Genomic DNA, 27159 nt, shown 5'->3' on the forward strand with positions numbered 1-27159 from the left:
TACAACCTGTCTTCTCTCTAATTACGCTACTGCCAGGAGGGGCTGCTTGCAGAGCCTTTTGATGCCTGTCCTTGTCAGCAGGATAACGTGAGCTTTTATTTCCTCAGGGTATCCTGCTACAGATGTTACGGAAGGTTAATTTATATGGAGTAGCATTTCCCTGACACTTCCATGGAGGTGAATCCTTCCAGCAATGTGACACCTGCAGAAAGCAATATATTGTTTATATGGAGGGGCCTATTATTGCAGTTGCTATGGAAGTATAAATTCAATCTTAGTAGATTTGTTTTGAAGTTACTTGACTACTCAGATGGGTTTTTTTGATATATTAATTTCTGAGTACTGATTTAGCTGGCTGTTTTGTTTTTTTTTTAAATATGGATTGCTTTGTTATATACAAAACTAATTTAGAAAAATGTCTTCTTTCCTAACCTAACCATGTCCTGCTATTGTCATGGAACAGTTTTGAGAAATAGTATTTTATAAGGTAATTTCTAAAAGTTTTGTGTTTTGCTTCCTCAGAGAATATGTTGGAAAGAAAATTAAAATGGTATGGCTGAGGTAGTTTCAAGTTTTAAACCTGGCTTATCTGATCAAAATTCTGTTTGGATAGTGTTTATGTTTGGAGTGTTTCTGATCACACTGGATATAAACTCTGCTTTTTTCACCTGATTATAGAGCTGGAGCAGTTATTTTTGAAGCATTTCAAATCGGGAACATTTTAGAGAAGCACTGGTGTGTAAATGGAAATGTCAGTGATAAATATTAGACAATAGAAACCACTACAGAAGACTTTTTTTTTGTCAAAAGGACTTCTGTTGACTGCCTGCACATACAGTAAAATTATCTGATTAATTTTGTTGCAGAATTAAGTGCAGACCATAGAAAGATTCAAGTGCTTATTTTCATGTAGCAAACTTTGTATGAGGTTCTGTGGTGTATCATCTGTTATGCCCCCTTGCCCTTTTAATAGATTATTTTGACAAAACTTAAACTTGTTTTCTGCTATGAAAATAATTACCAGCAAACTTTCCTTGTTACAATTGCTGTTGGAAGTTTGTGGTATTACTTGTATGCTGTAGGCCACTGATATTAAGATCAGTGGAAAAGGCACTTTTCAAATGAGTGAATGTAAAAAGAAGTGTGTCATACTGTCTATTTTGATTTTTAAATATATATAATAGTCTAATACAATATACAGTATATACAGTATAGATGATGTAATTATATAATTTATAATCTTAATACAATTTGTTATTTTATATTTAGGTATGCTTATATATTTATTGGAAAGCCTGGAAGTTCGAACACTTCACAGTGAGGATCAACATGTAGAATCTTTGAGATTTTGAGTTTAGAGATACAGTTTCAGCATGTAAAAGTTGGGGTGGTGAAAGGGTGCGTTTGTCACTCATGGAATAGGTTGACACGACTAAACACCTTCTAGGTCCAAGGTTTCTAGCACATGAAATCTATTTATTTCATGAACCTTTGGTGCAAAGGTCTTGAAAGCAAATGATAAGACTTGCAGTATGAATTTGCATCAAGCAGTGGTAATGCCTTTGCCTAGTATTAGTTCATCCTCAGCAAATGGATGCCAAAGCAGTGCAGAGTGTATAAGGCTATCTTTTGGAAAGGATCCTGTTGCAGTGCTGAAAAATCCTTTTACCTTTTGCTTTGTCCAGATTTCTTCGGCTGTTGCTGAGGTCAGCACCTTAGGAAAGAATAAAAAACTAGAAGCAAATATGCCTGAAACCTGTCACTGCTCACTGGGGTGGGGGAGAAGGCAGGGGCCAAGGCAGGAATGGCTTATTGTTAGGGTGTGAAAGGGGTTTGGAACAGAGTGAAAAGGGTTTTTTTAGATATCAAAATTAATTACTACAGATCTAGATCTGGAAGCGTTTGCTAAGAATAATAGGGAGAGGATATAACCAGCAGAGCAACTAATAAAATTATCTGTTTGGACTAAGCTTTTCATTTTCTAATAGGACTGGAAGTTATCCGGTGCTTCATTCTCATTACAGCTTGAGTATTCCATGAGCTGTAAGATTCTGTATAGTAGCTTTTGTTTATGCTTCAGGGGAAAAATGCTTTGGTTACCAAGCTTCCTAGAATTCCTCTTCATCCCTTTTAACACACTTCTGAAAGGTGTAGATGTTAAAAGTGTTAATTAGAATCAAAATAGCAGAAAATGAATAGATGCTGAAGTATCTAGTTGTGATGAATTTCTACTTCGTTAATGTTTCTGAGCTGAGAGCTCAAGGGCTTTATTACTAAACCAGTCCCCCTGTTACAGTTCCCTATAAAATATTAAAATAAACTACATTGATACTGCTCTAATGTAGCATTACAGAAATAACAAACACATCTGGCTGCATGTAGAATATGACAATGCTAAACTCACTGTTGTGTTGCAGTCCTTTTAATCTGATTATACTTGAGGAAATAATCTGTATGGCCATCAGAATTTCCGCTTTGCAAATTGCCTTTGCTGACAGGGCATTTCCTGGAGGAACTGAATGGAATACTCTTATTATCAGATATTAGAGGAGATTTGTTTTGATATAAATAGATCTTTCCCTTTATGTGTACTGCTGTATACAGAGGCAAGATTATGTTTTGGATTCCAGGCTTCTTGAAAAGCCTGGGAAGCAACTACTGAATCCCTAACTTTATTATTATTGTTGTTATTTACTACATAGTGATACAGGAATAAACTAAACTGCTATTTCTGGTCTTTAATTAGGTGTTGTTCTTTGATACAAATCCTACTGGAAATTCACAGTGCCCCTTTCTGTTTTCCACTGTCAACAGCTTTCAGATAATTATTTTGAAGATTACTCTTGGTAGAAGCTGATTGCTACTCTAACAATAAATAGAACAGAGTAGGAGAGAGGCATAACTTTTTCTTGTAAATTAAAACCAGTAACTTTTATTATAATGTAAAATAGCATAATTTTTGAAGTTCTAGTTAGGTTTTTGCACAGAACATTTTTATGAAGAAATACAGAAATAAAAATATTAGCCAAGCAATTATTAATTAATTAATTAATTAAATTACAAGATCTATTTGAATGAAAACAAGTTAATAGGACTATCATCATGTACACCAAGTTTAATTTTAGAAGCTTTAATCTGAAATATTTAGCTTTCAAATTAGTAATAGTTGCATGTATTTTAATACTTATACCAAGGTTTCCGCTTTCTCTGAAAAAGTTAAATAGCCTCATTAGACCTAGTAAAAAGGAATTTTATCTGGAGGAAATGTAATTTAATAATGAGTAGAATTCAATGGGTTTATATATTTTAGGATAAAACAGAATATAATTTAAGTTTCTTAACATAAAAGCATTAAACTCTTTAACCTGATGCTGTGCCACACAGCAGGGAATATTTCTCCCTGTTTAATATAGAACGTTGCTTTAGACATAAAGAAAATTTTGTTCAAACCTTTATTTTAATTTAGGCAAAGGACATTGACTTCTGAATTAAACAAATCTGAAATGCCAACTCTTTTTCAGTCTTCTTGGCAAATGTTAAGATACAATTTTCAAAGTGATATCGTTGAATCATAGAAGAATCTATTATGAGGCAAATAATGAGAAGCTAAATTTTGTTGGTTCTTGTGCACTTGCAAACCATTCATTAGCAGTGTTGGTTTGATTTACATTTCTGTGTAGAAGGTTTTTTAAATGGGCTTTTTATAAAATTATGTGTGAGTTATCTATTTAATTCTATAATCTGTAATTAAGTGAAGTTTTATCTTCTCATATTTTTGTGTTGTACACTTTATAGCTGAATAAATTGGAAGGGCTGAAGTGATCAATAAAATCATGTACTGTGACCTCTTAAAATAACAGCCCAAACAAACTTGATCATGACTGCAAAACTTCCTTTGGAGTTTTGGCACGTAGTCCAAAATATTTTTTTAAAAATGTAATGGTGTTATCTTTGTGATGAACACTCCATCGTGCTCATAGATACAGTATTCCAATGGTTAATAAATCTTACTCAAAATCAATACCTTAGTCTAAATTTGTCTAGTTTTGGCTTCCCACTATTACTAGCTGCTTATGCTTCTTTTTACTTAGTCGAAGAGCTACACTTTGTTTTCTGTTCATGGTAGGACCTTGTGTGTGCCAGGGATTTGAGACAGGACTGTCTAGGCATTCTACTAGAGTGAACTGGGTAGATAAGATCAATACGCTTTTAAAACCCATTTTTCTTGGCATATAAACTAGAATAGTTTATAATGGAACTAGAGAAGAGAGGATAGAAATATTTAAAGGGTTTCCATAAGAATCTTCTGAGAATCCAGGTAACTTTGTGGGGAATCCTTGCTTGTTTGCTTTCCTCTGTAAATCTCGGAGCGGCAGCACACTGCTGTTTCTGTCTGTAAGGTTGCTAACGTGGCTGCTTCTGCCCCCTGCAAGCTGCCTGCTCTGCCTGCCCTGCCTGCTCCTCGGGCTCTGCTCTGTGCAGAGACCCTCTGGCTCACACCTTGCAGCCCCAGCAATCTTTCCTGCCCTGAGAAAGCTCGTCTAGGACAGGCTCCTAACTTGTGCTTGTTAATTAACACAGGTGCTTGTTAATGCATGTAGCACCATGCTGAACAGAAGTAAGAGACACTGTCCATTAAGTCTTTTAGGCTATGGATTCTGTGATTTAATACGAGATTTTTTTTTTCCTATCTTAGATTTCTTGATTACAGAAGCAGGCAAAATGCGAGTGCATTTATTCTGATTTTTTTTTTCCCCTGGATGAATGATTTGAGATTACAGAAAACAATCGGTTCAGATATTGTCATACAAAAATATAAAATAGATCATTAAGAAAAAAAAAGTAATATTTTAAATTATTGTAATAATAACAACAACAAAATATAATTACTACTACTTGATTCAATGAGAAGTAATCCTATATTCTTAGGATATTTGTATGTTGATACATTTTTGAGTTTGTGCAAAGCTTTCGAAGGGACCATTGGAAGAGTATATATGCAGACTATTATATATAACATATAATATATATGCTCAGTATAACAGATCTTAAAACTTTATCATACGTATTATTAGGGTTGTGATTATTCGGGAAATAGGCAAGAAGAAATGTTAGTCTGAAATACGGTAAGGTATGAATGTACAGTGCTTTGGCTGCTCATGTTAAGTTTCCTGTGAGCACACCATTAGCCATAAAAAATATTATTTAGCTCTTAGTGAAATGAGATGAGCTGCTTGTCTGCATTGTGGGGAAAGACAATGCCCATGTGTTTATCGTGGAGAAGCGGACTTCACAGAAAAGTCAGAAATCTTCATATTAAATTCAGCATCGGGCTGATCCAACAGGTAGCTTGTGTCTGTACCACAGATAGTCTTGCATTAACTTAGTACTGGCACGGTTGCTGATCTCACCATTTTGTAATGCTTGGTGCTCAGAAATTTTCAGTTTTGTTTCTGGTTGTGTCCTTCTGCATCTCTGTCAGGGAAACTATAAATTCTCTAGAATAAGTGATAATAAATGTTACTATGTGTAGACCATGTAAGCCAAAGCTTTGTGAACAAAATACCATGCTGCAAGTTTTTCATCTACTTATACAGTAGCTTACAGAGACAAGTACATTTGCCTCTGGCTATTCTTGCTGCTTCACAAATCATAAATGTGTGTATTAAAATGTATACACTTTAAACCACATTAAATATAGACATATGTATGTAATGTGGTTGGAAAAAGTCTGTAATACCTCTTGTCAAACTACAGTGTTTCAAAAAGCTTGCTTCCTACAAAGTATTTCAGTAATGTAAAAAACCAAATGTTCATTCAAGAATTACTTTATGACCTTGCAGAGAACTACAGGACAGGAATTAACAGGAAAAATCACACAGATGCAGTGTTACAAGTACAGAGGATCGGTGGGTTTGCAGGAGCAGGCTTAACATGTCAATTCCTGAAACTTCTCAAAGTACGCTACGCAGTGTTGAGTAATATGATATGTTTCATCAGCACAGAAGGTAACATTTTCTAGGTGTTAGTGTCTCGACTATGAAATCACTGAAAAACCGTGAGGGGAAGTAGTGATTGAAATGCCAGCAATGACAAGAAAATCCTGTTCTATATATATGTCCGAAATGAAAGTGTGAGTAATGAAAAGAAAGCTTGGTTTTACAAATATGGTTTCATCTGATACAATATTTACATCGCTTTTGGAGGACTCTAATTACTTTGCAGATAGAGACTTTTTCCTCCTTTGTAGCAGTAAGTCATTCTTCAAACTGTAGTTAATGTGTGCTGTTCCTTTTTACTGAGCTCCTGATTTATTCATATGCTGTACTTATTTCACTTTACACTTTGCTGATTTTCTTCCATATAGCAGGCATAAAGGTATGTGCAGCCCCTTGGTATCAGGGACTGAAAAAGCAGGGATGCTAATATTTGAAATAATTGCTTATGGCTGAAGTTTTCAATGAGTCAGTTTTCATACAGTGGCACTTGATGTGAGGTTGTGCCTTCTTTTGACATTCAGTTCATAGTGAAAGTGCAAACTACTCCTGGGAAGACAGCTCATTTTGGAATGGCTTATTCATCCTTGAAACTTCTTCTTCAAACATTTTAAGGGTCTTCGTAAAGGAGCAATGCTGTATGTGTGCTCTAGTCAGCAAAATGAACAGGTGCTGGCCCATAAGAAGTGATACAGTAAGATACAACACATCATCAAAAGAAAGTTTTGAAGCTAACCAAGCTCAAGCTTACAAGTTTGGACCTGCAGAAATCTGAAGGAGCTCTTGATTTATGTATTTGGTACATAAATTCTTGATTCATACTGTATGCAAATAGTTACTATGGTCAGATGCATGATGGTATGTACTAAGTTAGACAGGCTCGAAGTTCTTCCTTCACAGCGATGGAAAAGGCATTCCGCTGAAGAAGCTTGCTTGAGGCCAAGCAGGGGTCATTAGCAGAGCCAGAGTTAGGAGACAGACCTGCTACCCAGTGAAATCTGTTTGTTCCTCTGGTGTCATTTCCTTCCAGTGTTGCTTTGTACATATGTGTTGCTACATCAAAAATGTTTGTGCTAAGTATCCTGCGTGTGATTCATTGCTGGTGAGCTAAATGATACAGAAGGACTTAGGAGCTGAATTATGATAAGTGCTGTTTGATGGAGAAGTTCAATGTTTGTCATTCAGTAATACGCATAAAATGCTAGGTGTTACTAGGAAAGAAATGCACAAGCCATAATATCTTGTTATGTATCTTATAGTTTAAACCCATTTATTCAATGCTGAATGGAGTTCCAATTACCTTATTGGGAAAGAGTAAGAGAAAGGTGATGGGAATAGTGATAAGTACGACAACTCTGTCTTGAATAAAACAGATCCAATTTTACAAAAGGCATTACGGGCCCAGAAAAGGTCAATAGGGCATAATTATTCATAATTTTACTTAGCAAAAGGTGTCACCAAATGAAATGGCAAGGTTTAGAACAAAGGAAGTATTTTTTGGAGGCAGCTTATACTGAGATCATGGAACCTGTGGTAAGGAAGCTAGTTTAACCATTTTTTTATCTTAAACTTCATGCCTACAGTTTTGACGCATCGCTTCAGGCATGGGTTATCGGGAAAACATTACCTGCATGGGAGTTAGCACTTCCAAAGTACATACTAACTCGTTCCTTCCCCACCTGAAAGATCTAGAGGTGCTCCTCTCTGTAGGCATCAATTAATTTTGGACGATGTCAAATCCTGGTATGAGACCACTGGGTAGATACTCATCCAGCGTGCAGAGGTAACTGTGCTGGGTCTCAGTGTGTGTAGTATTGGTACTGACAAAAGCCTCCAGCCTGGACGCACACAGACAGTTGTCATTTGAGGTGCCATTTGCGTGTTTATTTAGCACAATCTTTACAGAGAGCTGTGGGGATTGGGCTTCTGTTGGTGGAATTGTCCTCTGATCGACTTCACTGATAGGGCTCTGATGATCATCACTGGGTAATTTGTGGTACTAGAGGGAGGATAGGATTCAGAATTATCAAAAAAGTGAATATTAATAACATAGAGAAGAAACCAGAGTTATTTGCTAATGGTCAAGAGTTCAGGAAGAGTTTTCTGTATGTATTCACCTTCTACCTCCATTCTTCTGTAGTTTGGACCTCTTTGATTTCTCACTTCAAAGGAAACACTGTAGTATTGTCTTTGTGCAAATATGGAACAAAAGGAAGGGCCGGTTCATAAGCTGGGATATAGATATTCATTAGGCACACACTTTTTGGCCTTGAATGGTTGTAATACATGATTACGTGCTGTATGAGTATATGACCAATACATGGCATTCACAATCTTACAGGTTTTTTAAGAATTTTGCTCCTTCCGTCTTAATTATGTATTATCACGTCAGAGGTGTAGTCCATTCTTCTAATGACTTATTTGATCTTAAAACGAAAGCTTTGACCAACTTCATATTTGGTAAATTTTGGAGCATTTCCTAGTTATAGAAACTTAAAAATGTCTGTTAGTTTTTCTCTAGATTATAATATGACACATATAAATAAATATTTATGTGATGGTCACATTCAGACATTATGATGGCCATAACTTTGCAAGTGTTAATTTTGCAGTCAGGAGTCCCAAGGTATGTGTTTTACTAGCAGATTTACCTGTGTGGTTTTGTGGGGTTTTTTTGTTTTGTTTTGTTTTTTTAAAGCATATGGATGATACTGAATTATCATTGTAATGGAATTTGAAGTTCTCTGGTTATTAGATTTTTCTCCTTTTGTATAAGAAACTGTGTCTTAAACTTACTGCTTTAGGGTAGTACTAGCACACTATAGCTTCTCAGAGATTTTTTTTTTTTTGGCTTCGATGTAAAACTTCAATGAATTTTACTTTTTGGTAGAAAATTGTATGTTGACAGAAAATCTGAAATGTTAATGTCTTCTGTTGCGAGTCACAAACTGTGATGTGTGCTGGAGCTGGTTGTTCTTTTATTTCTCCTCCTTTTTCCTCCTGACACTGCAAGAACAAGTTGTGAAAGACAGTGAAAATAAGGGCAAAAAGGTGGTTTGAGCCACCTATCTTGAGGATTAAAGATTTCAGTTTTGCAGGTAATACAATTTTAACTGTGCCTTTGGGAAATGAGATGAAAGGAAGTCTAAAGATCATGGTAAAAACAAAAGAGAATAAGTTACTTGAGGCCAGTTGTGGAGAAAAAAGCAATATTAAGAGGCAAAAGTGAAAGTGATGAAAAAGAATGGAGAGAGATAATATATCAGGTTCTGTAAATCCCTTTTATTTTTTAGTAGCATCCATAAAATTGAAATGATCTACTTCGGGACATTCTGAAAGCAGGTATATCGTATCTACTTTTAAGAAATGTACAGGAAAAAACATTCACAAATAATCTCACTGAGAATACTAATAATCTCCTAAAAAGTGCTTAGTCTCAGATTGCTATAGCCATACCGCCTGCTATTCTTAAAAAAATTGCCTTAAAATTGCTATATTTTGAACACAATAAAATACCAGAATGTGTTCATCTGTAATCATACGTGGTTTTGTAAGGTATCACTACTTCTTATAGCCAGAAGTGTTGCATTATGAGAAATAATAAGGAATCTCAAAGTTTTCATAGGAGACGGAGACATCCGAGAGCTGCCATTGTGAATCTATTCACAGTGCAACAAGACACTTGTCTTGAAAAGGTTCATTATCCTTCACCTTTTTCAATCGTCCCATGTTACAATCAAAATCAGACAAAAAATGCTTTAAAGCAGAGTTATAGGTAAGAGAAGCTTATGATACAATAAAATAATTTTTCAGACATGCTCTAGTCAAAGCATTATTCATTTTTACAGAAATCTTGGTTCTCCACAGATGTTGAAGTGTAGATTTAGCACTAGCAGCCCCTCTTGCCCTGGAATCCTCAGACTTTCCACATTCCCAGATCTTCTGAATTGCTGGGTATCAACCTATTTTCCAGGATTTTTCTAAAGAAACAGTATTTACAAAGTCTCTTTCTTTGTCTGCTGTTCCTCCCTAGTAATGCTTGAGCGAACAGAACAATTGCAACCAAATCTGCTGTAAGAATATAGGTTTTAAAGAGAGAAAATCATTGACCTATAGATAAAATTGATAGTTCAGTAGAAGTTCTAGCCTGAATGAGTGTTTCCCACTAAGGGAAAAGCTGAAGCATGACTTGGAATACCTTTTTGTTTGGCTAACTGATCTGCCAGGCACAGCTGCGCTGGTCAGACAGCACATGCCATTTGGAGCTAGGCACGGACCTGTGGTGTTTCTTGTACGGTGCAGGTAGCAGGACAATGGGAGGATGGAAGGAAAAGGCATGTGAGACTCTTTAAGAGGAGAGGTGGTAAGAAAACATTGAAGAACACAATGTGAACAAGAAATGTGGTTGAAACCAAACTTCATAGGGAGCCAGGCTTCATTTGTTACAGTACTCATAGAATAACTGATTTATTTTTAGGACTGTTTTTCTATATTCTTCAGAAGTTAAGGTTTCTTCAAAATGTAATTTCAAGTATAGCTGTAGTTATCATCAGAAAAGAGGTTTTGACCATGACTGAACATTTTAATATTAAATGTTTTTGAAGAGACATTGTACTCTTTAACCACCAGTCACAAGACCACCGATGAGAATAGAGAAGGTACCATAAATGTCCTATGTTAGCATTTTTAGACTATATAAGTTTAATTTTAATAGTGACCTTTTGGCAACATACAATTGCAAGCCATTTTTAGTCTCTTCTACCCAAGACCCAAGCATGGATATTCTGTCCATAGGTGGGCAGCTCTTCTGTCATTGCAGCAGATCTAAGACACCGTAGTGCCTTTTAATCAAGTTCAGGTATGATGCAAGAGCAGTCTTCCACAAAGACCTTATCTAGTCTTCCTGCTTTTTAAATACTGAAGTAGTTGCTCAAATAAGAATGAAGTTGGCATAAACTACTTTTGTCATGGAGGTATTGCTGCTGCAGTATTTTGCTGGAGTATAATTACAGGGGGAATAGGAAGGGAGAAGAAAGAAAATTGGAACAGTTGATTATTCTGAAATGCATTTTTTTTACACAGACACACAGACACCCCCCCCACACACACACACACCCACACCCACACCCACCCCCCGATATCTCCCTTTTATTGAGTTGTCAGTAAAATTATTTTAGTGGGTCCGGGACAATAAGGATCTAATAAGGGTAACAAAACCAATTTATATAGAGATGTAAAAATGGATTATCTCGCATACTGTTTTACTTAGAAAGCATGGTGGGGAGGGACCTACATTATAGGTGACTTTTAATTTAACGCTTCGTATCTTGGAAGCATCCAGACAACAGTGTAGATGCAGGTTTCGTACAACTTCAGACTGTCAGGCAATATAGTGATGATAATTAAATGTGCGTTTCATAGATTTAAACTAAAATATGTCCTCATCATATCTCTGTGAGGGTTTTTAGTATTAAAGTACCAAGTTTCTGTTGTTGAAAAGGCATGAATGGCCAGTATTGGAATAATCAAGATACCATGAAGATAGTTGTTGATTTGTATTTTTGTTCTATAAAATGCAAATGCAGTACATTTTCATAGTTGCACATCAGAACTTTTCTAGGGGGGTTTCTCTGTTTTGACAGACTGCCTAACTTTTTCAGTATTGCTGCTGGAAATCCTTCCTTCCTGAAAGAAGTTGCACGGTGAGAGCCTTGGATGGTGTTCTAAAGCATAGTATAATTGTCCGTGTGTGTTCTCTTGCAATGTGATTTAACAAACATTTTGACACTGATTTAATCTGAGTATTAGTGTCCAACAAGTGAGTTTTGGAGAATATAGATGTCTTTCAGATTAGTTTTTCATGTTTTATTGCTCAGACTATGGTGACTGAAAAATACAAGGCAGAATTATGACATTGATAGAAGAAACGTTCTTCTGGTAGCGTATGCAGTCTGTAAAATAATTATATTTACATATTTTCACATATACACATACATTTTTAGACTTTTGTCCTCTTAAGAAAGTTGAGAACATTGGAGAAAATTCTGGTGTGACATGACTAGGAAGTGATGTTTGTGAAAGTTTTTTCCTCATTTTTAGTATAGTCCAGTGATGAAGCTTTCCAAATTACACCGTAAATATTTTTATTCAGTTATCAAAAATAGCATTGTGTCAGAAATGTGAAAAATTAATAACAGTGATCAGAGTAGGGAAAATTAGTAGTAACTGCACTGTGTTTTCAGACATTTTCAGTATATTCAGGCCTCTCTAGTCTTAATGATTTCCATGGTACTCTCTATTTATTTCTAGAGTCATTTTTATGAATTTTACTGAAAATAGGACTATAAATAACTTCCTTTGTAGTGGAAAGATAACATAACCTATTAGGGTGAGGGATTAAATAATTTATTTGTTTGTTTGTTTCAATATGGAAGGTCCCTTATATGGGCTGTCCCTTGTAAAGGCATGGTGAGAACTGGTTTATTATTCTGTGCAGATGTGTATGGTGTGGCACTTCTTAAGTGTGCATGTTGGGACTGCAATGAGAAAAACTTATTCTTGATGTACTTTGCTTATTTATACTTAAAACAGATTTCAGAAATGTGTAGTTCAATTAAAACCAATGTCTGGAATATTTAAGTGGCTTAATTCCTTACCAAATTTAGTCTGCTTTCTTTATGTACCCTATGTACCATCTTACTTATACCATAGTATGCTATGGTATCTCTTAGTATTTTGCAAAATATTTTGCATCCAGTTGATACTGCAGAAATAATTAAGGCTTATCAGAGCATTCATAATTATTAAACCCTTTTCTTTTGATTGGGATCATCCTTTCTAGTAATCCTCGTTGTTTGCCAGAGAGATCATGTTAAAAGAAAATTTACAGAGGAATGCATATGTACTTTACAGTTGAATTGATAGTATTGGGCCAGAGGCTGCTAACAGTCTCCTTGTTAGAATCCCAGAGTGCAGTATTTCCATTTGTAGAGTCGTGCATAGTGGGGGCTCTTTCTTGGTGTCATTCAATTCAAATAACTCAGAAGCAGAGGTTATCCTGAATGCCACTGTATTCAGGATGCCCTTTTTCTAAGGACACATAGAAAGGCTGAAAGGCAGCGTTTCCCCTCTGTTTCAGAAGTAAATCACCTTTGAATTAATGAGATGGTCATTTTGTTGAAGAACACAGAAAAATCTTCTGTGATCCTGCTTGTCTTTCCTTTTATTTATATTTCGTTCAGTGGTCTGATCAGTCATATGAAGACCTGTATACATACTTGACCTAGCAAAGAAGTCTCTAGGGGTGACAGGTCTATGAAATAACTCAATGTGCTTCATTTCTTTATCTTAAAAGGCAATGTACCTACCTGAGACATGTATCTTTAGATAGATAGTAAATTTTGCCTGCGAGCAAAACACAGTGGAATCACTTAAAAGCATTTGCAATGCTCTAGAAAAAATGCTTAAAAGTATAAGTATGTGGAGTATGTATTTACTTATTATTCAAAGAAATGTGAATTATGATAATTTTTTCTTTCACTATAGTCATTGTAACGCTTTATGTTCCTTATTATGCTTACAAGATAGCACAAAAGGGGAGGAGATAAAGCAGTTGTGTTAGTTAAGTATGAATGTGTTGTGGGCAGAGTAAACAGCAGGACTGTGTGTCATCTGGCATCTCTCTTCTGTTTTCTTTGTTGTTGCTGCTGAAGGAGTGAAATAAGCCAGTGCATTTATTTTTATTAGTAGAAAGGTAAGCTTCATAAATATTGGTGGCTGGCAATCTGGTTAGTCCTTGAAGGCATATTACTCCACTTCTGTTTTATATCGATATGAAAATTCTTGGTTTGTCATTCTCCACCGGCATAAGCTGCATTATGGTTGAGAATTTCTGTGTTCTGTACCCAAAGAGTTCTTTCTTTCGCTCAGTAGGAGGAAGTGAAAGAGATTTGGCACCCTCTTGTTTTTGTTTTGTACTGTATCATTTCAGTCTTACAATATCGTAACAGGTCTTACTACTAACATTTGTATCAGGAAAAAAAACCCAGAAGAATCCTATGGTTGATTCTTACTCTTTTGAAGGATAATGTTGAGTACTGTTGCTCTTAGCATCATTCCTGCTTTAAGTTAATGTTCTTCTGTCTGAAAATTTCAGTAATGCAAATCAAGACCAGATTTTTCTTGCCTGTGAGGGGGTATAAAGTGGAGCCTCCTTGGCTCTGCCCTTCCTTATATTCTGGGACGGCTCTTCAGATCTTCTGCCATAGCACGGGACCAGTGCAGCCTTTCTTACATTGTGCATTCAGCCAGCTTTCTGAAGGAATACAGAGTAATCACTTGAGAAATTAGTTGAGTTGTAAAATTATTTTTTACTTTTCTCTGAAGTTTTGGGAAGTTTAACTCTTCTAGCACAGAGGGGAAAGATACCTACATCAGATGTCTTGGTATAGTCCTAAGACTGTGAACAAAATCGTGGTGAATTGTCCAGGGCACTGTTGAAACAAAGTGACATCATAGTTAGCTAAAGACAAAATCACAAATAGTTCTTCATTAATCGGTTTACTTACTAATTATTTATTCAGTCTGATGTATACAACATTTTTGTTTACAACTGATAAGGAAAACTGAAACTTTGTAAAAGTTTAGTAAGAAAACAATAGCATGAATCTAGACTGTTGCCAAAATTCAAATGGCGAAAATAACACGTACCCTTCTGAAGATGATTTTTCATCGATGAATTTCAAACCACTCTGCAAAAAGATTTTGTGTTGACATTGCCATTTTACTGACAGTCCAACTGTACATGTAAATCTAGAATTGAAGCAAGCCAGAAACTTTGACTGGGAAGGAATCTGAAAAAACTTGGAGAATTTGTTAGTGTGATCCAGTTGCTGAACTTTCATTGAGGCAGTGATTCATGAATAGGCAGAATAATAGGAAAGATAAGGTTGTTCCCTGTCTTTAACGCTGTAACTGGTTTTGATGCTATGGTAGGAATTTCAGAGACCAGCTTTACCTGTATTAAACTCAAACGCTGAAATTCCATGACACCGACATAAAATTCACCAGCATTCTTTTAATAATTTGGATGGAGGGGGTTGGTTTTGAGATTTGTAGTCTTGCATCAGGCTTTTTGACTTTGTGATGGTGGAGTAGCCTGGGAAATGTTCTGGGAGAGAATCATATAATCATATGATCATGGAAGTTGAGACTTCTGCAGGGAAACAATGTAATTGATGATTAAATAGAAACTGCTGTGAAGACTTGATATTTAAATAGTTTTACTCTTAAAGACAGAAATTATGAGAAGGCCAGGAGAACTGTTTGATGTAACCGGCAGCTCAAAGTTACTGGAAAAATTTAAATAAGCAGTCTAAGGTCATGAAGACAATTAAGCTAGTTTGTTATTTCAGGTGCGAGGTGACATCTCAAATTGGGAGCTGTTATATCATTTTCAATCATTGCATCAGTGCAGAACTAATTAGTTTTGTAGAATTAGTTTAGGACTATGGTAACATTTAAGTAGGAAGTCCTATTAACATTTCTTCTATAGAGTGCGTTTTATAGAGTATCAGCTTTGACTTCTATTTCTGCTAACATGTCATAATAAATCAGTTGGCTTTGATTTTTGTTTACATACTAATTCTTGGTAGCTCTAAAGCTTTTGGAGCTTCGTGATATTAATGCATCTTCCTGAATTCTAGGAATATTTTATCTTGTTTATACGTCATAGATAGAAAAGTAAAGAACAAAATACTGTAGTTTTAAAGCAGCAATAAGATGTCATAGCCCTTCAGTGTCTGACACTGAATTCTGTGTTTTCTTCAGTGTAAGCTCTTACCCTTGGTAATTGGGTTAACTGCATTTTATACTCCCTCCTAATAGTTTCATACTGCTCCTGCAAGTATGCCGCAATGAGCCATTAGAGCAAACATTCAGTAGCTCACAAATCAGCTGAAATTTTGATGTGGAAATTAGACAAACTTAATTTCATGAATAACATATCTAACGTCAGTGTTTCATAATGTGTTGACTCTCCATCATAATCCACAACGACCACTCCTTTGAAGAGTGGTAGATATATTTATCTTTACTAACTTACTTGTGCCAATGCTAGAGAAGACTGATTTGTGATAAAAACATTAAGCACATGAACATATTTTTTTAATGCCTGTTAATGTGGTAATTGATGGTTTTATGCCTCCTTTTCTCTGTTGTGGTTCCCAGCATGGTGGTGAACTTCACCTCAAAAGCTGTGATAACAGTGTAACAGGTGTGTCCTATTCCTGCAGTGGAAAGCTTTTTTGGTATTTAGCTGAGAAGCGTTAAGGACGGATACTGGAAATATTTAAATTGCTTTTATTAGGCTCCTTGTGCTCTGTGGGAGGCAACGTAGTTGCCAGAGGCTTGTGTAGGACCCAAGATCTCCCTTCTAACTATGTGCCCAGCCCAGTTAGGTGATGCTTTGCCCAGGACGTTGAGAAGTGAGGCATAAAATAGCAAAACTGGGAAGACAAGTGTGCAAGAGAGCTTCAGTATTTTGATCTGTGACCATGTCACTGGTGGCTGTCACTTAAACGCAGCTTCTCTACAGATTGTGAGACTTAGAAAAACAGAAATTCTAAGAGCTGTTCCATGATTTTGACAGTGCTGGATCCTTCTCTCTTGTCTTGTGCGTGACAAGAGGAAGAGGTTACTTTGGAAATGCACATAGAATTTTTCTCATTAATGAATGCTCATATGGAGAAAGTGCTGTAAAGATAGATAAACCTGACATTAGTTACTGATGATTACATTTTTTTGGGAATCAAACAAATTTTGATGTTCATTTGCACACCTGGATACTCCTTTCTGTAAGGCAATCAGGGTTTCTTTAAAGATGCGATTTTTCAGGAACTTGTCTATGGTTCATAAAAGCTTATAATATAACCAATAATGTGGATTTACTCCAAGAAAATTTGCAGTGCAAGGTTAGCAATTGAAATATCGACAACATAAAAAATAAACAAAACAAATAAAAAGAAATCAATTTCCTATTTTTGGTAGAAGTTCCGTTAACTGTTTAAGTTAATAAGCAGTTGGGTGTTAGTCTCTTCTCCCAAGTAACAAGTTGACCGTACAAGAGGAAATAGCCTCTAGTTACACCAGGGGAGGTCTAGATTGGGTATTAGGAAAAATTTATTCCCTGAAAGGGTTGTCAAGCTTTGGAACAAGCTGTGCAGGGAGGTGGTGGGCTCACCATCCCTGGATGTGTTGAAAAGGTGGGCAGATGTGGCACTTAGGGATAGTTTAGTGGTGGGCTTGGTAGTGCTGGGTTAACGGTTGGACTCTATGACCTTAAAGTTATTTTCAACCTAAACAAGTCAATGATTCTATTCTGTATTGTCAGATTAAATAGTATACTTGTTTCTTTAAAATGAATAAATTCATGTAACTGTATGACAGGGTGGAAGTTCCTGAACATCTAAATCATATTTTTTTCTTGTTTGTCTCGTGCAGTGAAGAATAATAGGCTGTTTGGTTTTTTTCCAGATAACCTTTTTCATGCTGCTGTCTGCAGTGTGCGTAATGCTGAACTTGGCTGGTTCCATTCTCTCTTGTCAGAACGCTCAGCTGGTGAAGTCCCTGGAAGGATGTCAGTTGGTGAGTAATGAAAAACAAGTCTCTTATAAAGGCCAATGGATTTTATTTTTCTTTTTTGTTTGGTTTTATACACATATTCCTTTGATTTTCAGAACGGTATGTGTTCAGTAGAGCCATCTATAGGCATTACAAGGTGAAAAATAATGTTGGGACAAGTCTGAGACTTAAAATGCTAATGTATTTACAGTGTTTTGTCACCTCAAAAAGCAAACTGGTATAATAGAAAGACTTTCTTCTCCACGTCATGGTACAAATGACACTTAGAATAGGTGGCATACAGGCCACGTGAAAGCGATGTAGTGATTACCATTCCATGCCTGCAGTGTCAGGATTTCATCCAGTACCTCCTTATACCGCCAGTTTATTTCACAGACATACTGATAGTAATGTTTTGGTATGCGTATGTTAATATTTTATTTGCCAACCTAAATTAGTTCTTTTTTTAATTTCCAAAGCAAATTTGTGTTACTTGTGTTTAATAAAATACAGAATAATAAAAATTATCATGATGTGGCATGCTCTAAATTATTAAAAGTACGGTATACCTAAAGGCTTTATGTTGTTATTTCAGGAAAAAAGTACATATACATTAAAGTCTTAACGCATTTTCTGACTTAAACTTATGAAGATGTCTATAGAAAAAAACTCATGTCTGAAATCTCTGATTTACAGTAAATAATAAAAAAATTTTATGTCCCCCTTGCCATAACATCAGGAAACACTTGACATTAAATTGAAAGATTGACAAATGGACTGGAGAATGTTTATGGCTGTGCATTAATGTTCTTTTTAGTATAATCTGGCTCTCAGTAGACCAATCAAACTGTTTAAACTGTATGAGTATGCACTCATAACATTCATCAAGTATTAGGAATATGTGCACTTATGCACCCCAAGACATTGATTTGAATGTTAAAAAGACATTTTTCTCTCTAATGCCAGCAGGTGACTACCACAAAATGCTTGTGCACCTCTTCTGTTCAGCCGTTGGCTTTACTCCTTTGTTCTAAGGGTTTCGTCCAGTGAAACCCTTCAGGCTGCTGTTTGCACATAACAAAATTAATGAAATGAAGTTAAAATAATATAAAATGTTTTGGCAAATATTTCAAAAGGCATATGAAAAATACAGAACGGGAAGCCACTTGGGTGTGACCTGTCACATGCCTTCACCTTGTTCAGTCAGCTTTTAAGCCTGTGTTCTGTTTTCCTATCACTCGTCCTGTTTCACAAGGGGGTGTCTGCAGCTCCATCAATCAGGTGGTCTCCAAGAGCTTGGGTATTCTGCTAAGCTTTCTGCAGTGACTGAGATTTCCAAGTGATTGGGGCTTTATAGAACTGGATGGATGGAGCCAGATAGCTGAGGCAGTAGAAAACCAGCAGTGACCCAAAGAGAGGAAGGGAAGGTTTTCATTATAAAATATTTGATCTAGGAAACTCTTGATAAAGTTCCTGGCTCTCATTTTGATGGGGAGTTGGAATCATGCTGCTGAGCTGGAAAAATCAACTGGTGGAACCTGGAGCTGTTATGAGATGCATGCTGTCCTTTGGAAAGCTTTGGGAAAATAGCCTTTTGTTGGGTTTGTTGATTTTTTTTCATTAAAATCAAGAAGTATCATAGGTATTTTTTGTGGAAGATCTTTGAAGTGAGCCTTGCTAATTTGTTTTTGAGATCCTTGCTTTGCTATTAGGACTTTAGTTTAGAAGTTACTTTGAGGGACTGCGTTTATATCAGAACTTGCCCTGAAGACTTACAAAATAGCTTTGTATCTTCATGGAAGAAAGAATAATAGTCTCTCAGAATGAATGCTTTCCTAACTATATAATGCAACTGGGTAACTATATCGTGCGACCTATCTGTTAAAATTTTCAAATGCAGTATTTTGACCTGGAGCATCATTGTAATGACTATCTTGGGCTTATGTCTAGGTATCATGCTCTGCTGCTGGTTGATATGTTGTTTTCCACATTCTCAAGCAATGCCACTGTGCCACATCTCTTATGTAGGATAGTATCAATGTCCAAAAGGATAAAAAGCGAGGAACACTGGAATTTTGGAAACATGAATTTACCTCTTCTTTGCTCAGTAGCTCATTGTTTAATTTGTTGGCAAAATCTGCTAGAATTTCTGCACTGTATGATACATAAATTATTTGAGAACCAGCATGTTTTTAACTACTTATGGGTTTTGACATTTGACTTGAAAAATTGAAAAAAAAAAAGTGTGTGTATGTGTACGTGGCTGAGGGGAGACATTTGTACTTGTGTGTGCAGTTTTTCTCCTCTGACTCAGTAGTAACCGGTGTCATTGCTGTCATGATTTTGACAGATGTCCAGTAAGCTGTGTGAATAGAATTTAAACAGCAAATCTTGTCCCAAGTGGAGAAGAATGTGTGTAGTAAAACCAGTGCTGTTGGTGATGCTGTGTTGCAGCTTAGTGCATGCGTGGATCTTGCTGTGTATGTTTGCTTTTCTAGTTTCTGTTAGGCTGCCATTTTAGCAGCAGGGCTACTCAACAAAGCCCACTGAGAAACCCCTAAGCCTACAATTCAGTTGCTTACTCACACTACTGATAACTGTGATCGTGTATGTGCTTGTTGACACTACTATTTAATAGTACCACCTAGCTGTATGTGATCTCTGTTCTGGGGTGTATTGTGGTAATGTGTCAGTGTTAGGATTCCTCATAGGTCTTTGCACCAAGCAGAAAGTTGCAGATTAATGAAAGGGACCATTTTAATTTCTCCTAATACAAGCTGTAGTAGAAGTGTAGGACAAAAGGAAGAAAACCAAGTTAATGAGAATCAATGAAGTGGCATTGCAGGGACAGAAAGTTGAAATAAGCACAATTCTGCTTAATTAGCACATTCATAGACAAAGCACTGGTTCCAGCCAGTGGTTATGTTCACTACCAAGACAGAAACCTAAGACAACAAAACCTCTTTTTAGTCTTTTCATTACTGGTTTCAGTGGCCTGTCCTGGTTATGAGCCCCATGTCTTTTCTTAGTTTTGGACAGAATCACCACTTCTAATGGGAAGACTACTGTGGAAATAAGCAGTGACTGAGCTGTGCAGTTGAATTCTCAGACTGTGGGTGAAAATTAAAAGGAATAAATTAATTTCAGATAAGGTGAAATTTAGAAGAAGAAAGAGAAGCTGTTTCAGGAAGAATTGTTTTTCTTTCTTTGTTCTTCAGCTTTTCAAAATATGTTTCAGTTGTTTGGGATGTTTTCTACTTGGAAATGGAGTGTTGTACAAAATATCATAGATTCAGTGATTTTCATGGGACCACATTTGATCTGAACTATAAAATAGCTTTGGGTTCTTTAACTGTCTGTTTTGCCTCCCTTCCTTCCTTCCTTCACCTTGCCTTCTCCAGTCTTGTTCTAATCAACAGCGAGGGGAAGGCATGGTATCAAACAAATGGGTTCAGCTGGCAGGCAGAGGCGTTCGCAGGGGGATTTGCCCTTGGGTGGGCATTTGGGGATTAGGAGTTTGGTGGGTGGGCATGTAGGAGCTTCCTGGGCAGGTGCTTTCCCCATCTGTGCTCTTGTGACAGAATTCAAAGGAAACCTTTGCTTTTTCTCCAGATTCATGGAAGACTGTCACTTTAAGCAAGAATCTTGCAAATAGTGTTTTGCGTATTTTCCAGAGCCAGTGTACTTTGCTAGTAAATGAAAAGCCAACAGTTATGTTTCATTTGTAGTTTCCAGAGCTTTTCATTCCTGCTGCAAATGGAATTTCCAAATTTTCCTCTGGACTAGTAAAACACTGAGCTGGCAAAAGAAGATAAAGCAAATGTTCAAACTGCTGGTTTCAATTTTCAGAGCCTGATGAAATACTCAGTAGCTTTGCCACAGTGTGTCGTACTAGATGAGAGCAACTTAATTTCATTGTGCCTGATTATCATATCATAATTATTTCCAAAAAAATACACTTTCTTCTGCCCAGACTTTACTTTCTAGTTTTTCCTTGCACAAAATCACGTTTCAGTCAGGTTGGGGACTCACACATGAATACATTTTATATTGCCACGTTGAAGTGCTCATATGTATGAAATTCCAGAGCTCTGCTCTGGTAGACCACCCACTGGGAGAGATGCACTGTAGTGAACAACACTGCTTTATGATTAAGCGCAGGATTTGACTTAGTTTGGTAACATCTTATGTTGAACACATTTAATTACTTTATTACTGTTCTTCACTCAAAAAGGGAAAATACCACTTCCTTAACAGCTTGTTCTGAGCTTCTATTTCATGTTAAATCCTTAGATGGCTCACTTCAGTGTTCTAAATCTGTGCAGTCCAGTGCTATGTGACTGAGTGTATGTTATCAGAGAGTTCCAAATCTTTTGATTGCCTTCTAGGATACACATTTATGGCAATGCAGCTCTAGGAGTCAAAATTCATCTTTTGTAGACACGCAGTTTGAGATCCCATGTAACTGTACCAGACAAAAATATACTAGTTAGTTTCCAGATACAGTACAAAAGTCAAATTCAAAATAAATTCTGTTTTACTTGTAGTATTTCTGGCAAACTCATTCATGCTGAATATGTGGCTTTAAAAGTGATAATGGTATCTACTGTATTGTGGAGTTCAAATTCAGAAGCATTTTACATGTAGAGTAGCTTTTTGCAGAAGAAGGATAAGACACAAGTGTTTTATTTGGCTTTAAACACTGGGGATTTGTTGTAGATTCCACAATATATATTTTTGTGTGAATATGAAAAATGTGCTCAGCATATGTTAGCATTTTGAATGTGTAATTGTTGAATTTAGTATTTGTGCTCTTCATCCTGCAGCTTAGCAACATACAACGCTGACAGTACCTTTAATGGCTTGCTATGAAAATTTAATTGGAATCTTTTCCCCATGATTAGCTGTAGATCCTGCAGCCAAAACGTCAAGATACTGCTTTAAGTCAGTGAGAGTAGGTTGCGTACAGAGCAGTTACACACTCAAGCTGTTCATTAATGTGTGTATGAGAAACAATATTTCTGTCTTATAATTTTCTTCTTCAAAAATAATTTCTAAAAATTGTGTTTAACATACGTGGGTAGAGCAATCTGTATATTTTAATTTATATTCTGTTACAACACAAGATAGAATTCTGTTAGTGATGTTTTATTTCTTAGTCTTTATTTGTCTTTACTGGGTGTACCTGTCTCACTGTAAGTCCCTTACTCTTTTACAAATAAATGATCTAGTTTTAATCAAATTTACAGCTGCTTATTATTCGGAAGAGTAGCAGTAGTGTCTGTACAGAAAGATGGTTTATAATGTATTTTTCAGCTGTACAGCGGAAATTGGCCTGTGGTTATAGTAGCATATAAAGGAAGGCTCCTTTTCTCCCAAATTATGTTCACCTGGAATAGACAAGAAAAGCAAAGCCAGTGCAGGTTCACACAGAGATGAATGGCACAGCCCGGTTCCAGAACTGAGGTTGCTTTGTATTCCATTTTGTGCTGTAGCTGTGTTCAGTTCTACGCATACCAAAAAACAATTTTTAAAATTCCAGGAAAGTATATGTTGGGGTTTTTCGTTATTTGCCTGTCAGCTTTTTCTGTTGCTATTTCCCTACCACTCAACTTTATTCTTTACTGGATCCTCCTGCTCTTTCTTTTTGCATAAGCTGCTATAATTGATCCGAGTTCCTTCTTATAAACATACCAGGGAAGCTTTCTTGCACTTCGCTGCCTTATTTTTAACTTTTGAACTTTTATATTTTGGTTTTAAATTTTGTCCTGCTGTTTTTATGTTCTCTATTAAAAAACCCCAAAAAAACCAAACCCTGAAGGTTAATTTAGAAGAAAATTTTTTTTACTAGAATTTTTACATTTGTAGTAGGGAAAGGGTGAAATGCAGAGTAATGCTGTTACTTCATCCCTAACTTGCGCTTTTTGTTAAAAATGTGTGTGCACTCGGCAGTAATTTCTTCTTTGTTAAGACACAGACAGAATACTTAGGCAGAATTCTTTTGACTGATACAGATGAAAAGTCTGGTCTGCGCATATTTTTGTTACTTTGTTGTATGTTGTACTATGTACATATATGTGCTATGTTGTAACATAATGTAACATTATTTGGGTGTGCGTATATATGTATTTTTAAGAAGTCTGAAGTTCTCCTTGTTCTTTGTTGTTGGAGGATCCTTTACTTTTTTGATTCTCTGCTACATAAAGTCAGATTTTAATGGTTTTCATCCCTTCTGAAGTAATAGTACTGCTTTTTGGCAAGACAAAATAAACTTTAAAGACAATTTATGCATATAGGCAGCTTAGGCTGATGTTTCAAATCTTAAATATGGTTTGAATGAGGTGTACCATGCAATGGTCATAGCTATGAAAGTACACAAACTATACTGTGACTGCTGACTATGCTTACTAGCATGAGTAAGAATCACAAAGTGGGATGCAAATATGTGCGGGATAGTGGGGAGTATGTACAGGGGATGAAGTGGATGATGCTTTATTCCTGAGCTCTGCCAATCAAAAAGAAATTTAAACACGGCAGAGAGAAGAGGAAGAACATGGCTTTAGAGGCACTGCTGATGCAATTGTGTCTCAGGCTGGCAAACTCTAGCCTTGCAGTTGGAAGGAATAATCCCAGCTCCTCCCTGGACCGATGTAGCTCTGTTGTTTGTGCTACTGTCTGTATTTAGGAAGCCACACAGTGAGGTCTGACCTGGACTGAAAATAAACCACTCCCACACATGAGGAGAAAATCTAATTTTGACACTGTTTAGGTGGTGGTGGGATAGCTGTATGAATTCTTAATCCTGTCTGCACAAGTGTGAGACAGGAGTAGGGCAGGGATGAGCATTCTGGAGCACGAGGGCTCCGGACTGCTTTCAGCTGCTGTATTATCGCAAGCAGGAACGCAGCGACATGCTCGGCCTTTTGTACTGTGCCCGTTCCAGAAACACAAGTTAGCCAAGATGTCATTGCACAGACATTTGAAGGAAAAGGTACGCAACAGGGCAAATTGTTAAAAGCTTTCCAGAAACATATACCTGAGATTAAAATAGCGTTTTGTTTTGCAGTGTGGTTGCAAGTCTTAGATGGTTTTGGATATGCACCAGGTTTTTAAGGTGTCCCTGTGTTTTGCAGGAACTTCCATGTAAACAATTCTCAACTATTTTTAAGAACTGAATTAAAGGGAGAGTTAAGTTAACTGGGCACTGCAAAGGGAGGATTCCATCACATCTTTCAGAATTAATTGAGAATCTCTCATAGATGGAGAATCTTGCAGTAGATAGCTTTGTCTGAAATCCATTTTCCTCATAGAAACTTTCTAGCAGCTGCAGGCACTATCGATTTGCTGCATGCCTGGTGCTAGTGCAGTGGCTGTGCTGTAGCACTCTGGCCGCTGAGCCTGACACAGCTCTCAATCTCTCAATTCAAAGTGTAAGTTTTGAACTTTCTCTGTAGCGTTTGTCTAATGATTGACACTGTTTCCAGAGAGGTTCAGGAGCAAGACCTCCCCAGTGGCTTTTAGTGGTTTATATTTTTGATTGTTTTGAATAGCTGAGGTTATCTGATCATGAAACCTGTAGTTGTGTTTTGCTCAGATCTTTAACTTTTTGAAAAAGAATATCGAAAGATTACAAGATTTGAAAAGAACCTGTCTGAAATTGTTAAAGCAATAATTTGAATTAAATTATATGCTAATTAGAAAAAAACCACCACAACTATTATAAAGGTGCTCAAACTATTTTTTTTTTCTTTATTTCTTTCAGTGTCTATGGCTTAGGGTAAGGCTCTGTGGGTTGCCATAGAAAATTATTTCCAGTACTGCCTTTGAATATATGGGAAATAGTGTGATTTACATTTTTTAAATGTAAATTTATTTTTTTAAAGCCTTTTACAAATTGTACTGGCTAGAGGGCAATCTGGAGTCTCAGCAATTGAAGCCCACTGAGATATCATACTTCTCTGAGCATGCCTTCATCACTGTATATGGCAAGCATTCATTCATCTGGTAAAGTTTATTATGTTTTTTTAATGGACTCATATCTCTGCTCGTCCAACTGCTGCTCTGATGACCAGCATGTAAGCAGATAGTACTAGGTAAGCCTGATAGGGATGACACTATTCAAATATGTGTATTTTTTATGTAGCTATAAGATTGTATGAACAATTTAAACATTCTTCAAGGTCTTAACCAGTAAGAAAACATTCTGTTGAAATGATTCTACATATAACACTGCGAGGTAATTCTACAAGGAACACTGCTCTCTGCCTTGCTTCAGGAAGTTGGCCACATCCTAGGGAGAATTTGAATTAAAAATAGTAAATGCGTATTTACATGAGCAATTTTTTTCTGCATTTGTGTCTGGAAAATTTAAATTTTTATTTTATTTATATTTTTTAAATGTGAAAGAGTAACATGGCAATTCAGATCTCAGCACCCAGCCACTGTAGTTCTGTCTTTGGAGGAATACAGGACTGATTGAGTATGTCTGAATAGTGCATTGAATCTTTTATTCTTTGCATGGAAAGTTGTGGAAGTTTCTCACGAGTGTCATTCTTATTACTGGTTATTGGGGTATAGAAACCTGAGATATGATATTTCTAAACTCATAGTTCAAGGAACTCCCATGTGATACCAATTACTTTTCTCAATACTAACAGCTTGAATTGCAACTAGTGACCTGGAGAAGTAAGGTATTGTATCCCATTATTAGTCCTTTAAATAACCTGCAGAAATGGGAATGGGAAAAGCACAGAAATACCCTACCAAGAAATTTTAGAGCAATGACAGCTCACATTAACAGGTGAGGTAAAAAAGTGCATGGAGTTAAATTTTGGTTTAAAAAAGTCTGTGTTGGAAGGAAGCAGAAATATAAACATTGCTATGATTTTTCTGTTGGTTTTTTTGTTGGTTGTTTTTAGTGAGGAAGTATAATAAATATCTCATTGAGCTGAACAGGACTATTGTAGGGTCACTCATAGATTACTTTTTGAGAATTATTGGGTTTCAGTAATCTTTAGCAAGGAGTGCTTTAATGCAGGTCTTTGAAGAATAGAATGCGTAATGATTTTTAAAATGTGAAAACATTGAATGCTTATTGTATTCCAGGCAATCTGAACACTGGAAAATAGAGAGCAAACCTTTTCCAAAGTAAACATATATATGAGATGACATGTACCTTTCTCTCCACTTTTTCTTCATGCTGTGTTCTTTTTTCTCAAATATATGTCACAGTTTCTTTTGTTGTTATTTTTCCATGTATATGTAAGTTACATCTGTGTTCATGACAGCTTCATGTATTTTCTGACTTTTTCCCCCCATCTTTTTGTCTTTGTCTTTACCCATTGACTATGATTTGATATTTATTCAGTAGAGTTACTCTGGTTTCATCTGCCTCTGGAAGGCAAATTTTTTTTCAAAACGAGGCATAGAAAGTAACTCTTCTTTGGTATTGTCTTTCTGTATTTTACCTGGGTTTATATCTTATATTGGCCAGTGGAAGACCTTCTGCTTCAGGGGATTCTGCACAGAGATTATCTTTTTGCAT

The 27159-nt window shown here is 36.3% G+C and overlaps 1 protein-coding gene across 3 annotated transcripts in view; it reads left to right on the top strand.

Annotated features, from left to right (window-relative positions):
• FAM189A1 (family with sequence similarity 189 member A1) overlaps nt 1–27159 on the top strand; it is a 147404-nt gene that overhangs the window by 71971 nt on the left and 48274 nt on the right. For all 3 annotated transcript variants that reach the window (XM_037395483.1, XM_037395485.1, XM_037395484.1), the window contains exon 3: nt 17529–17639. In XM_037395483.1, coding sequence (XP_037251380.1) covers nt 17529–17639 — 111 coding nt within the window. The remainder of the gene's footprint in view (nt 1–17528; nt 17640–27159) is intronic.

Source organism: Falco rusticolus, chromosome 7 (assembly GCF_015220075.1).
Source record: "Falco rusticolus isolate bFalRus1 chromosome 7, bFalRus1.pri, whole genome shotgun sequence".
Taxonomy (NCBI): domain Eukaryota; kingdom Metazoa; phylum Chordata; class Aves; order Falconiformes; family Falconidae; genus Falco; species Falco rusticolus.